This window comes from Salvelinus namaycush, chromosome 18, assembly GCF_016432855.1.
Source record: "Salvelinus namaycush isolate Seneca chromosome 18, SaNama_1.0, whole genome shotgun sequence".
Classification (NCBI taxonomy): Eukaryota; Metazoa; Chordata; class Actinopteri; order Salmoniformes; family Salmonidae; genus Salvelinus; species Salvelinus namaycush.
In genome coordinates this window covers 21,337,479-21,352,034 of record NC_052324.1, presented here as the reverse complement: position 1 = coordinate 21,352,034, position 14,556 = coordinate 21,337,479, and the positions used below count along the sequence as shown (strand labels likewise).

General features: G+C 45.3%; 1 protein-coding gene across 1 annotated transcript in view; it reads left to right on the top strand.

Annotated features, from left to right (window-relative positions):
• Positions 1-14,556, top strand: part of LOC120063230 (AP2-associated protein kinase 1-like) — a 56,174-nt gene that overhangs the window by 23,791 nt on the left and 17,827 nt on the right. The window contains exons 8-14 of the mRNA XM_039013461.1: positions 1,747-1,850; positions 2,445-2,524; positions 2,621-2,775; positions 3,185-3,357; positions 4,696-4,916; positions 5,579-5,766; positions 5,883-5,978. Of these exons, the coding sequence (XP_038869389.1) occupies positions 1,747-1,850; positions 2,445-2,524; positions 2,621-2,775; positions 3,185-3,357; positions 4,696-4,916; positions 5,579-5,766; positions 5,883-5,978 (1,017 nt within the window). The remainder of the gene's footprint in view (positions 1-1,746; positions 1,851-2,444; positions 2,525-2,620; positions 2,776-3,184; positions 3,358-4,695; positions 4,917-5,578; positions 5,767-5,882; positions 5,979-14,556) is intronic.

Genomic DNA, 14,556 nt, shown 5'->3' with positions numbered 1-14,556 from the left:
CACTTCATGATGACGGAAGTGAGTGCTACGGGACGGTAGTCGTTTAGCTCAGTTACCTAAGCTTTCTTGGGAACAGGAACAATGGTGGCCCTCTTGAAGCATGTGGGAACAGCAGACTGGGATAAGGATTGATTGAATATGTCCGTAAACACACCAGCCAGCTGGTCTGCGCATGCTCTGAGGACGCGGCTGGGGATGCCGTCTGGGCCTGCAGCCTTGCGAGGGTTAACACGTTTAAATGTTTTACTCACGTCGGCTGCAGTGAAGGAGAGTCCGCAGGTTTTGGTAGCGGGCCATGTCAGTGGCACTGTGTTGTCCTCAAAGCGAGCAAAGAAGTTGTTTAGTCTGTCTGGAAGCAAGACATCCTGGTCCGCGACGGGGCTGGTTTTCTTTTTGTAATCCGTGATTGACTGTAGACCCTGCCACATACCTCTCGTGTCTGAGCCGTTGAATTGCGACTCTACTTTGTCTCTATACTGACACTTAGCTTGTTTGATTGCCTTGCGGAGGGAATAGCTACACTGTTTGTATTCGGTCATGTCTCCGGTCACCTTGCCCTGATTAAAAGCAGTGGTTCGCGCTTTCAGTTTTGCGCGAATGCTGCCATCAATCCACGGTTTCTGGTTTGGGAATGTTTTAATAGTTGCTGTGGGTACGACATCGCTGATGCACTTGCTAATAAACTCGCTCACCGAATCAGCGTATTCGTATCTCTCTGTACTTTGCTCCTTTCATCTTTCCCTCGATTCTGACTAGTCTCCCAGTCAGTATGTTGCCACCACCATACTTCACCGTAGTGATGGTGCCAGGTTTCTTCCAGATGTGACGCTTCGCATTCAGGCCAAAGTGTTCATTCTTTGTTTCATTAGACCAGAGAATCTTGTTTCTCATGGTCTGAGAGTCCTTTAGGTGCCTTTTGGCAAACTTTAAGCGGGCTTTAATGTGCCTTGTACTGAGTGGCGGCTTTTGTCTGGCCACTCTACCATAGGAGTGGCCAGCTTGATTGGTGGAGTGCTGCAGAGATGGTTGTCCTTCTGGAAGGTTCTCCCATCTCCACGGAGAAACTCTGGAGCTCTGTCAGAGTGACCATCGGGTTCTTGGTCACCTTCCTGACCAAGGCCCTTCTCCTCCGATTGCTCAGTTTGGCTGGGCGGCCAGCTCTAGGAAGAGTCTTGGTGGTTCCAAACATCTTCCATTTAAGGATGGTGGAGGCCACTGTGTTCTTGGGGAGCTTCAATGCTGCAGAAATGTTTTGGTACCCTTCCCCAGATCTGTGCCTCGACACAATCCTGTCTCGGAACTCATGGCTTGGTTTTTGCTCTGACATACACTGACAACTGTGGGACCTTTATTTTGACAGGTGTGTGCCTTTCCAAATCATGTCGAATCAATTGAAGTTACTACATATGGACTCCAATCACGTTGTAGAAACATCTTAAGGATGATCAATGGAAACAGGATGCACCTGAGCTCAATTTCGCGTCACATAGCAAAGGGTCTGAATACTAATGTAAATAAAGTATTTCTGTTTTTATATTTAATAAATGTGCACATTTCTCTAAAAAACTGTTTTTGCTTTGTCATTATGGGTTATTGTGAGTAGATTTAGGGGGGGGGGGGATTATTTAATCAATTAATCAAGGCTGTAACATAATAAAATGTGGAAAAAGTAAAAGGGTCTGAATACTTTCCGAATGCACTGTCGCAGTATCATAATTACCAACCATGTTTTCTTCCATTCATCAGGATACATGCTGGAGCCTGACCCAGAGAAGAGACCAGATATCTACCAAGTGTCCTACTTCTCCTTCAGGCTGGCCCGTATCGAATGCCCCATCCAGAACATACATGTAAGTCATCTCACCATCAGTAATGACAACAGGACTAGAAAATCTCCCCGGAGACGAAGGTTACAACCAAATAATTCAAAGGGCGAAAATGTAGAGGAACTTTTAACTTTATTTGAATTGTTACCTTGCCCTCCAAATGCCAGGTGTAATGTTATTTAATTTCAAATGTAAGAAGCTTCCACATTTTACTATGAAGTTTTATTCATGTCTAATCTTTTTGGAAAGCAACACATGTCTAGTGAAAAATGCCAGAGGATGGGGGAACAAGGAGCTTTGTGGTTGTTGCCAGTTGGCTGCCCTCTGTCCCCCAGGCCCCTTTGCTTTGCATTGATTGAGCAATGTCAGCACTCAATCATCTGACATAGCACATTTCAGACGTCATTCCCAGGGGACATTCAAGGTCGATTCATGGAATCTTTAACTGATCATGACATTGCTGCAGTCATGTCATGTGGAAGTTATAATGATAAAGGGTTCTTGTTGCCTCGCTGTGACAAAAGGAAAACCATTACACTAGAAATCTGAGTGAAGCTGATTGATTAAAATTGAGTAGTATATCTAAGCATACTACTGAAACTCTTCTCACCTTCACAGAACTCTCCCATTCCTACAAAACTCCCTGAACCAATCAGAGCCAGCGAAGCTGTGGCCAAAAAGAGTCAATCCAAAGCCAGGTAAGTGAGGAGCATGAGAAACAGAGCTTTTTTATAGTTACAGATGTAAAGCTCTGGCAAAGGATAATCTGGCCTGCCCTTCCTCTCCCCTCCCAGGCTCTCAGACCCTGTCCCCACAATGGAGACGTCCATCGCGCCCCGTTCACGCCCCAAAGCTGGAGGGGCACAGTCCATAGGCATCCTGCCCATCCAGCCGGCCCTCACCCCACGCAAGAGACCCAACATGGCTGCAGGAGGGCCCCAGCCCATAGGTACGCATTAACTACCCTCTGTACCTGCTTTGTTTCTCAGTCAAAGCTTGAACCACAAGGACCTGATGATGTGGTGAGCAGAGAGGTGAGGCCTGCTAGCAGGGGAAGTCTCTTATCCTGTAACAAAACACTCACCAAGATAGACATCCTGTATTGAGCTTGATGTATTGAACTGTTCCAAGTGTTTGGCTGACATAACATGGCCTTGTAATCCCAGTGGTTCAATTTGTCCATCCGGACAAGGCTTTAATAGTCTATTAATGAGCCCTTGGTGACACCCGTAGTCTCTCTGAGCCCTTCTGCCCATCTGCTTGTATAGAGACAGGTAGTAGCTGCAAGCTTGTCTGTTTTAGTCACTTGTTATCAATGTCACCCTTACAAGACAAGCATCTTTTCCCCTGTACTACAGGTGTTTTAGGCACCGCCCAGCCTGCAGTTGCTGTCCAATTAGTCCAGCAGGCCACACCCCCACTGGCTCAGACCGCCCCTTCGCAGCCCATGGCCACGCCCCAGCATCAGCAGGGTCTCTTCATGAAGCAGCAGGCTGCAGCCTTCTTCAGCCCACAGCAGCAGACCAACCAGGTGGGCATATTACCTTGTGTTTGGGATTCTTAATATATCAGAGTATCTTTTTACCATTTGCCAATAATATTAAGTCATTTGTTTTTTATTTATCCGTTTATTGCCTTCTAACTTATGATATTTCTATGTGGAGTGCACTTTTAGCAGGACCTCTGAATGACCTTGTGGTTTTGAATGAAATTGAATCCAACTGAATAACTTTATTGACTTTACACGAACTCCCATCTGATCTGTTCATTAAAATACACTGACATGTCATGTTTAACAAAAATCCAACTGCAAAAATGACAACTTTCATGAAAAACACAGGGAACAGAATAGTATTTACATGTGGTGAACTGGTTTGCACTTGGCAGAGCAATAACTCATCCCAAACTGGGCAAAATGAGACAGTAGGAAGTGTTTCTCCCACCGTCTTATCCCTAAGCAGCATCAGTTGGTGCAGACCCTCTACAAACAACAACAGCAGCAGCCTCCCATGCCGATCCTCCAGGGCTCTGTGGCTGTGCAGCCCAAAGCTAATCCTGTGGCTGCAATTGCTCCTCTGCAAAAGCAGCCAGCTGGCCCTGCAGCAGACCCCCCCTCCCCCCAATCAGCAGCACCCCCTCAGCTTGCAGCCCCTGGACCTGCAGCCACAGGACCTGCACTTGACTGACTCTGAGCCCACAGTAACCCCCCTCCCCTCTGGCAGCCTGCTGCCTTGTGGGACAGGGAGGGCTAACAGGCCCATCCCCTCTGGCAGTCTGCTGCCTTGTGGGACAGGGAGGGCTAACAGGCCCATCCCCTCTGGCAGCCTGCTGGTCTGTGGGACAGGGAGGGCTAACAGGCCCATCCCCTCTGGCAGCCTGCTGGTCTGTGGGACAGGGAGGGCTAACAGGTCCATCCCCTCTGGCAGCCTGCTGGTCTGTAGGACAGGGAGGGCTAACAGGCCCTGACTCTCTCTGTCTGGGGCCTTAGAATCTAGCTAATCACCTAACACTGAAGACAGCCATTTCATGCTTTGCATAGTGATCAAATAGAATCAAACCAAAAAGATAGGATTCAGAAGCTGTCTAGCTGCTTTTCCTTTCACTGTAGTTATAATGTTTCAAGTTGTCATGAAACGTCTGTCACTGGAACCTGTCAACACTCAGTTCTGTCTCCTTTAGGATGTATTGTTCTAAATCCAATATGAATCAATAACATCCTGAAAACCATCCTTTGGAATTTTGCCACTAATTAACCATGTCTTTAAACTAACCAATAGAATAGCTAATCAACTTGAATCAGCCTGTAATTTTCTTCCTTCTCCCACTGATATTGATATTTGGTGTGATATTTTCCTTATCTCCATATTAGACCCTTTCTCTCGCTCTCTCCTCCCAGCATCTGGCTCCTGGACGTGGGCTCCACAAGGTTGGCTCCCTGACGCCCCCCTCCTCCCCAAAGATGCCCCCCCGAGGCAGTCACAGACGCATCCTGAGCGACGTCACCCACAGTGCTGTGTTTGGGGTCCCAATCAGCAAGTCAACCCAGCTACTGCAGGCGGCTGCAGCCGAGGCCAGCCTCAACAAGTCCAAGTGAGCTGAATTAACCCATCTCAATGAACTGAGGAATCAACTGTCCATTCATTCCACACGCACTGAAAGAGAGAGGGAGCAAGCGAGAGAGAGAGAGAGAGAGAGAGAGAGAGAGAGAGAGAGAGAGAGAGAGAGAGAGAGAGAGAGAGAGAGAGAGAGAGAGAGAGAGAGAGAGAGAGAGAGAGAGAGAGAGAGAGAGAGAGAGAGAGAGAGAGAGAGAGAGAGAGAGAGAGAGAGAGAGAGAGAGAGAGAGAGAGAGAGAGAGAGAGAGCAAGAGAGAGCAAGAGAGAGAGAGAGAGAGCAAGAGAGAGAGAGAGAGAGCAAGCGAGAGAGAGAGAGAGCAAGCGAGAGAGAGAGAGAGCAAGCGAGAGAGAGAGAGCAAGCGAGAGAGAGAGAGCAAGCGAGAGAGAGCGAGAGAGAGAGAGAGAGAGCGCGCGCGAACAGGCATTCATTCAGAGAACCCTTTAAACACTCCCTTTTATAGCCCATATAGTTCAACACAGGAATAAACAGTCCTTTCAATCTACAAATAACTCAATAGGCTTTTTTATCACCCATATTTGTATGCATGTTTTATATTTGGCACATACTTGTTTGTACGTGAGATAAATGAGATGGATGGTTTCCACTGTAACCTTTGTGTTTTCCTGTGTGTGTTGTAGGTCAGCCAGCACCACCCCCTCTGGCTCCCCCTGCTCCTCCCAGCAGAGTGTGTACCAGCCAGGGGAGGGTGGTGCCCAGACAGCCCCCTCTGTACCCACTGGCAGCTGGAACCCTTTTGGTGATGACAACTTCTCCAAGCTCTCTGCAGAGGAGCTGCTCAACAAGGACTTTGCCAAGCTGGCCGAGAGTAAGACCACAAAGTCCAGTCTGTTTATTGACATCTAGAAGTGCAATGGATAGATGGTAGATAGGTAAATTATCAGAGGTGATGTTGTTTTCTAATTGTGTATGTCTTTATGACAGCTACAACAGGGGAGAGGGCCGGCCTCTCCACAGAGAACCTCATCTCAGGGCTGCAGCCTGTCTCTGCTGCTGGGGCCACATGCAAGGCTTTCCCAGGTAAGACCCTACGTGTTCACCAGCCTTCCTCTCTCTCCCTGTGTCATACAGACGTCATTATCCCTCTCCCTCATCTCTACATATTTCCCATGTGGTGTCCTTGTGATTTTATCTGCCGGCTTCTTCTCTGTAAATCTTTATTTTGAAGGACGATGTTTCTCCAGCTCTGTAGAATTCTTTCATAGAGAGATGTATCGGTCTGAGCTGTCAAGTGAACCTCTCCAACCTTACTGTGAGACTATTTTCTCTAAGCCCAACCCAAACCAATTACTGTTGTGTAATTTGTTCTCCTCAGCGCTGTTGTCCTCTTACATCTTGTTGACTTTCTATTAGATCGGTAACTGTCATAACCTGACCATCCTGTCTTCTCCAACATCCTTCCTCCCCCTATTCTCCTGCTTTCTCTCCTTCTTTCTCTCCTTCTCCCTCTTTTGTTCTCCCTGTGTAATGTTAAGCTGAGAGAACTGCTGACATCCTGGGTTTGGATGCAGGCTCAGCGATGTTGAGTGTCCCGGACCCCTTTAACGCCCTCTCCCTCTCTGACACCACAGGTAACGCCCTTTCCCAGCATGCAACATTGTTGTGGAATGTGTTAGGTTCCACTTCTCTGTCCTGCCAGGATCCATACTTTACCATTAATCCTCCATCCAGTGTGTTTCAATTCCTGCACATAGATGTTCCTGAGACACTCATGTTGGAGGATTGTATGTGTCCTATATCTAATGTTTAAAGCCATTGTTTAGATCATGAGTCTGGGGTGACATGGCTTTGCTCTTTAGTCCTATTGTCCATGTTCTGTTAGCGTCATTGATTCCCTTTCAGTTCCTATGAATAGAGACCTTAGCTGGATCACCTCACACTTGTGGACCCGTGCCTCTGACTACTGTTGCCTGGTTACCTGAAGGACACATTCTCCTTTGTTAATCGGATTGCTGTTCCTCTGGAGGTGCCTGCTTTAGAATGCTTCTGTCACTGAGAACAGTGGGAAAGTTAAGCATCACATCTGAGCTCTTCCTTCAGTTGGTAGTTGATGGCTTTTCAAAATGGCTCAGGGGCAATACTCTGTCCTCAGTTTGTCTTAGTCCAGGCTAGGCTGTATTCCCTGTAAGGCCCACATAATCGCTCCAATGACAGTCAGTGGATGCTAGTGTTGTCAGTTAGTGGGGACTGAGCTGAGGGGTTAAAAGGCTGCCTGCGGCTGTTACATAATCTGGGTGTGGTTAATTTTCTCTGTCCTCTCCCCACACACACAGTCTTCTACACAGGGCACAAACAGAGTGAGAACACTGAGGATTTACTGGCACATAGCACTGGTAGAGCCCACAACAGGAACTGCACCCCTGCTGTTGGGAAAGCACTGCACAGTGTCTACAGGAGTTCATATAGCCACAGGCCAGATGTAAAGCCCTTTCAGAAGGGATGGCCATACTATCTAGTCTAGTTATTCAATTCTCATATTAAATGTGAGAAGGCGATTGGAAAGAGTACCCGTTTCCTCACAGGTCAGTGCATGCTGCTGTTATATGGTACCACAAGAGCAGTACACCAGAGCCATACATCTACACCGAACAAAAATATAAACACAACATGCAACAATTTCAAAGATTTTACTGAGTTACAATTCATATAATAAATTCATCAGGCCCTAATCTATGGATTTCACATGACTGGGAATACAGATATGCATCTGTTGATCACAGATAGGGCTGTTGCGGTGAGCGTATTACCGCCACACCGGCGGTCGCGAGTCATGACGGCAGTCAAATTCCACATGACCGTTTAGTCACGGAAATTAGGCTTCTACAAGCTCTGATGCTGCTGATGGTCATTAGTAGCCTACTAAACGTGCCAACTGCCTGGTACTCAGCACTCTAGTGTCCCTCTAATCACTCGGACATCAATGAAAATGTATTTGAAAATCTAATCAAACACTTCAGAGCCCATGAGCTATTTTGCGCAACATTTCTATAGGCTTGGTTTTGGAGCAGTGGCTTCTTCCTTGCTGAGCGGTCTTTCAGGTTATGTCGATATAGGACTCGTTTTACTGTGGATATAGATACTTTTGTACCTGTTTCCTCCAGCATCTTCACAAGGTCGTTTGATGTTGTTCTGGGATTGATTTGCACTTTTCGCACCACAGTATGTTCATCTCTAGGAGACAGAACGTGTCTCCTTCCTGAGCGGTATGACGGCTGCGTGGTCCCATGGTGTTTATACTTGCGTACTATTGTTTGTACAGATGAACGCGGTACCTTCAGGCGTTTGTAAATTGCTCCCAAGGATGAACCAGACTTGTGGAGGTCGACAATATTTTCTCTGAGATCTTTGCTGATTTTCTTTTGATTTTCCCATGATGTCAAGCTAAGATTGGTTTACTTCCGGCTCCGACAGAGATGGCCGCCTTGCTTCTATGCAGTATGACCACTACTCCATTTTGTTGCTCCCAGCCTATAGACAGAAACTAAAACAGGAAGCGCCCATGCTCAGGTCTGTTTTCAACGCTGGTCAGACCAATCGGATTCCACACTTCAAGATTGCTTCGATCACGTGGACTGGGATATGTTCCGCATAGCGTCGGACAATAACATTGATGAATACGCTGATTCGGTGAGCGAGTTTATTAGCAAGTGCATTGGTGATGTTGTACCCACAGCGTCTATTAAAACATTCCCCAACCAGAAACCGTGGATTGATGGCAGCATTTGCACAAAACTGAAAGCGCAAACCACTGCTTTTAATCAGGACAAGGTGACCGGAAACATGACCGAATACAAACAGTGTAGCTATTCCCTCCGCAAGGCAATCAAACAAGCTAAGCGTCAGTATAGAGACAAAGTAGAGTCGCAATTCAACGGCTCAGACACGAGAGGTATGTGGCAGGGTTTACAGTCAATCACAGACTACAAAAGGAAAACCAGCCCCGTCGCGGACCACGATGTCTTGCTCCCAGACAGACTAAACAACTTCTTTGCTCGCTTTGAGGACAACACAGTGCCACTGACACGGCCCGCTACCAAAACCTGTGGGCTCTCCTTCACTGCAGCCAACGTGAGTAAAACATTTAAACGTGTTAACCCTCGCAAGGCTGCCAGCCCAGACGGCATCCCCAGCCGCGTCCTCAGAGCATGCGCAGACCAGCTGGCTGGTGTGTTTACGGACATATTCAATCAAACCTTATCCCAGTCTGCTATTCCCACATGCTTCAAGAGGGCCACCATTGTTCCTGTTCCCAAGAAAGCGAAGGTAACTGAGCTAAACAACTATCGCCTCGTAGCACTCACTTCCGTCATCATGAAGTGCTTTGAGAGACTAGTCAAGGAGCATATCACTTCCACCCTACCTGACACCCTAGACCCACTCCAATTTGCTTATCGCCCCAATAGGTCCACAGACGACGTAATCGCATTCACACTGCACACTGCCCTAACCCATCTGGACAAGAGGAATACCTATGTACCTATGTTCATCGACTACAGCTCAGCATTTAACACCATAGTACCCTCCAAACTCGTCATCAAGACCCTGGGTCTCGACCCCGCCCTGTGCAACTGGGTCCTGGACTTCCTGACGGGCCACCCCCAGGTGGTGAGGGTAGGTAACAACATCTCCACCCCACTTATCCTCAACACTGGGGCCCCACAAGGGTGTGTTCTGAGCCCTCTCCTGTACTCCCTGTTCACCCATGACTGCGTGGCCATGCACGCCTCCAACACAATCATCAAGTTTGCAGACAACACTACAGTGGTAGGCTTGATTACCAACAACAACGAGACGGCCTACAGGGAGGAGGTGAGGGCCCTCGGAGTGTGGTGTCAGGAAAATAACCTCACACTCAATGTCAACAAAACAAAGGAGATGATCGTGGACTTCAGGAAACAGCAGAGGGAGCAGCCCCCTATCCACATCGACGGGACAGTAGTGGAGAGGGTAGTAAGTTTTAAGTTCCTCAGCGTACACATCACGGACAAACTGAATTGGTTCACCCACACAGACAGCGTTGTGAAGAAGGCGCAGCAGCACTTCTTCAACCTCAGGAGGCTGAAGAAATTTGGCTTGTCACCAAAAGCACTCACAAACTTCTACAGATGCACAATCGAGAGCATCCTGTCGGGCTGTATCACCGCCTGGTACGGCAACTGCTCCGCCCACAACCGTAAGGCTCTCCAGAGGGTAGTGAGGTCTGCACAACTCATCACCGGGGGCAAACTACCTGCCCTCCAGGACACCTACACCACCCGATGTCACAGGAAGGCCAAAAAAGATCATCAAGGACAACAACCACCCGAGCCACTGCCTGTTCACCCCACTATCATCCAGAAGGCAAGGTCAGTACATGTGCATCAAAGCGTGGACCGAGAGACTGAAAAACAGCTTCTATCAAGGCCATCAGACTGTTAAACAGCCATCACTAACATTGAGTGGCAGCTGCCAACATACTGACTCATCTCTAGCCACTTTAATAATGACAAATTGATGTAATAAATGTATCACTAGCCACTTTAAACAATGCCACTTCATATAATGTTTACATACCCTACATTACTCATCTCATATGTATGTACTGTACTCTATACCATCTACTGCATCTTGCCTATGCCGTTCGGCCATCGCTCATTCATATATTTTTATGTACATATTCTTATTCATTCCTTTACACTTGTGTGTATAAGGTAGTTGTTGTGAAATTGTTAGGTTAGATTACTTGTTAGATATTACTGCATAGTCAGAACTAGAAGCACAAGCATTTCGCTAGACTCGCATTAACATCTGCTAACCATGTGTATGTGACAAATAAAATTTGATTTGAGATTCACTGAGTTTGAAGGTAGGCCTTGAAATATATCCACAGGTACACCTCCAATTGACTCAAATTATGTCAATCATCCTATCAGAAGCTTCTAAAGCCATGACATAATTTTCTGGAATTTCCCATGCTGTTTAAAGGCACAGTCAACTTAGTGTATGTAAACTTCTGACCCACTGGAATTGTGATACAGTGAATTATAAGTGAAATAATCTGTCTGTAAACAATTGTTGGAAAAATGACTTGTGTCATGCACGAAGTAGATGTCCTAACCGACTTGCCAAAACTATAGTTTGTTAACAAGAAATTTGTGGAGTGGTTGAAAAACGAGTTTTAATGACGCCAACCTAAGTGTATGTAAACTTCTGACTTCAACTGTATTTTTCCGCTGCCCGTTTCGATACAGGTGCATGATAATGGTCCATTCTAAATCAAAACATTATTTAGTATATGTAAAGACAAGATTAAATCAAGAATCGTCTGATGGGTGACAATATTAGCATATCACTTGTGAATTTTATATCACTTGTGCATGATGCCCAGCATAAGAAACAATGCATTTTTTGGCGACTTTTTCAATCATAGTCGCATACCTCATGTAGCCCAGCCCATAGGCCTATACAGTGGCTTGTGAAAGTATTCACCCCTCTTGGCATTTTTCCTATTTTGTTGCCTTACAACCTGGAATTAAAATGGATTGGGGGGGGGGGGGGGGGGGTTTGTATCATTTTATTTACACAACATGCCTACCACTTTGAAGATACACATTTTTTTTTATTGTGAAACAAACGAGAAATACGAGAAATAAACAGAACTTGAGCTTGCATAACTATTCACACCCCCCCCCCCCCAAAGTCAATACTTTGTAGAGCCACCTTTTGAAGCAATTACAGCTGCACGTCTCTTGGGTTATGTCTCTATAAGCTTGGCACCTCTAGCCACTGGGATTTTTGTCCATTCTTCAAGGCAAAACTGCTCCAGCTCCTTCAAGTTGGATGGGTTCCGCTTGTGTACAGCAATCTGTAAGTTATACCACAGATTCTCAATTGGATTGAGGTCTGGGCTTTGACTTGGCCATTCCAAGACATTTAAATGTTTCCCCTTAAACCACTCGTGTTGCTTTAGCAGTATGCTTAGGGTCATTGTCCTGCTGGATGGTGAACCTCCGTCCCAGTCTCAAATCTCTGGAAGACTGAAACAGGTTTCCTTCAAGAATTTCCCTGTATTTAGCGCCATCCATCATTTCTTAAATTCTGACCAGTTTTCCAGTCCCTGCCAATGAAAAACATCCCCACAGCATGATGCTGCCATCACCATGCTTCACTGTGTGGATGGTGTTCCGGGGTGATGAGAAGTTTTGGGTTTGTGCCATACATAGCGTTTACCTTGATGGCCAAATAGCTAAATTGTAGTCTCATCTGACCAGAGTACCTTCTTCCATATGTTTGGGGATCTCCCACAGGTGAACACCAAACATGTTTGCTTATTTTTTTCTTGCCACTCTTCCGTAAAGCCCAGCTCTGTGGAGTGTACAGCTTAAAGTGGTCCTATGGATAGATACTCCAATCTCCGCTGTGGAGCTTTGCAGCTCCTTCAGGGTTATATTTGGTCTCTTTGTTGCATCTCTGATTAATGCCCTCCTTGCCTGGTCTGTGAGTTTTGGTGGGAGGCCCTCTCTTGGCAGGTTTGTTGTGGTGCCATATTCTTTCCATTTTTAATAATGGATTTAATGGTGCTCTGTGGGATGTTAAGTTTCTGATATTTTTTTATAACCCACCCAACCCTGATCTGTACTTCTCCACAACTTTGTCCCTGACCTGTTTGGAGAGCTTCTTGGTCTTCATAGTGTCGCTTGCTTGGTGGTGCCCCTTGCTTAGTGGTGTTGCAGAACAGGTGTATATATACTGAGATCATGTGACACTTAGATTGCATACAGGTGGACTTTATTTAACTAATGGTGTGACTTCGAAAGGCAATTGGTTGCACCAGATCTTATTTAGGGGCTTCATAGCAAAGGGGTGAATACATATGCACGCATGCCACGGAATTATAAGCAAATATTGTCTGCTAAATTAACTAGTGTAGCACACAGTCATACCCACATCAGGACCTAACATAAGGACTACTCGGTATTCTGTTCTTTTATTCTAAAATAGACTCCGTTTTTGTCATATGTTTTTTAGACCTGTCTAAAATATATGATGGATTTATTGTGAAGGTGTAGGCTGTATTACATGGATTTTTTTGACTTTTTAAAATGGCCTACAAGCCATGTGTGGAAGCCAGAAGATGCTAAACGGTCAATTACTGTGTGACCGACAGTTATTTGCTTGACGATCACCGGCTGATGAAATTTCCTTCCGCCACAGCCCTAGTCAGAAAACCAGTCAGTATCTGGTGTGAACTAGAGGTCGACGATTATGATTTTTCAACACCGATACCAATTATTGGAGGACCAAAAAAAAGCCGATACCGATTAATCGGACGATTTATTTATATATATATATGTGTGTATGTAATAATGACAATTACAACAATACTGAATGAACAATGAACATTTTTATTTTAACTTAATATAATACATAAAATCAACTTAGTCTCAAATAAATAATGAAACATGTTAAATTTGGTTTAAATAAGGCAAAAACACAGTGTTGGAGAAGAAAGTAAAAGTGCAATATGTGCCATTTAAAAATGCTAACGTCTTCAATATTCCCAGTTAATAAGTTTTAGGTTGTAGTTATTATAGGATTTATAGGACTATTTCTCTCTCTACCATTTGTATTTCATAGACCTTTGACTAATGGATGTTCTTATAGGCACTTTAGTATTGCCAGCCTAATCTCTGGAGTTGATAGGCTTAAAGTCATAAACAGCGTTGTGCTTGAAGCACAGCGAAGAGCTGCTGGCAAATGCAGGAAAGTGCTGTTTGAATGAATGCTTACGAGCCTGCTGCTGCCTACCACCACTCAGACTGCTCTATCAAATATCAAATCATATACTTAATTGTAATATAATAAACACACAGAAATACGAGCCTTTGGTAATTAATATGGTCAAATCCAGAAACTATCATTTTGAAAACAAAACGTTTATTCTTTCAGTGAAATACGGAACTGTTCCGTATTTTATCGAACGGGTGGCAACCCTAAGTCTAGATATTGCTGTTACATTGCACAACCTTCAATGTTATGTCTTAATTATGTAAAATTCTGGCTAATTAATTACGGTCTTTGTTAGGAAGAAATGGTCTTCACATAGTTCACAACGAGCCAGGCGGCCCAAACTGCTGCATATACCCTGACTCTGCTTGCACTGAACGCAAGAGAAGTGACACAAAGTCCCTAGTTAATATTCCCTGCTTACATGAATGACTTAACTTCATATGCAGGTTTAAAAAAATATATACTCGTGTATTATTTTAAGAAAGGCATTGATGTTTATGGTTAGGTACATTGGTGCAACGATTGTGCTTTTTCCCCGAATGCGCTTTTGTTAAATCATCACCCGTTTGGTGAAGTTGAAGTGGGCTGTGATTCGATGATAAATTAACAGGCACAAGCTAGTTAACCTAGTAATATCATCAACCATGTGTAGTTAACTAGTGATTATGTGAAGATTGATTGATTGTTTTTTATAAGATAGGTTTAATGGTAGCTAGCAACTTACCTTGGCTCCTTGCAGCCACAAGGTCCTTTTGATGCTGCACTTGCGTAACAGGTGATCAGCCTGCCACGCAGATTGCAATGTAATCGGCCACAATCGGCGTCCAAA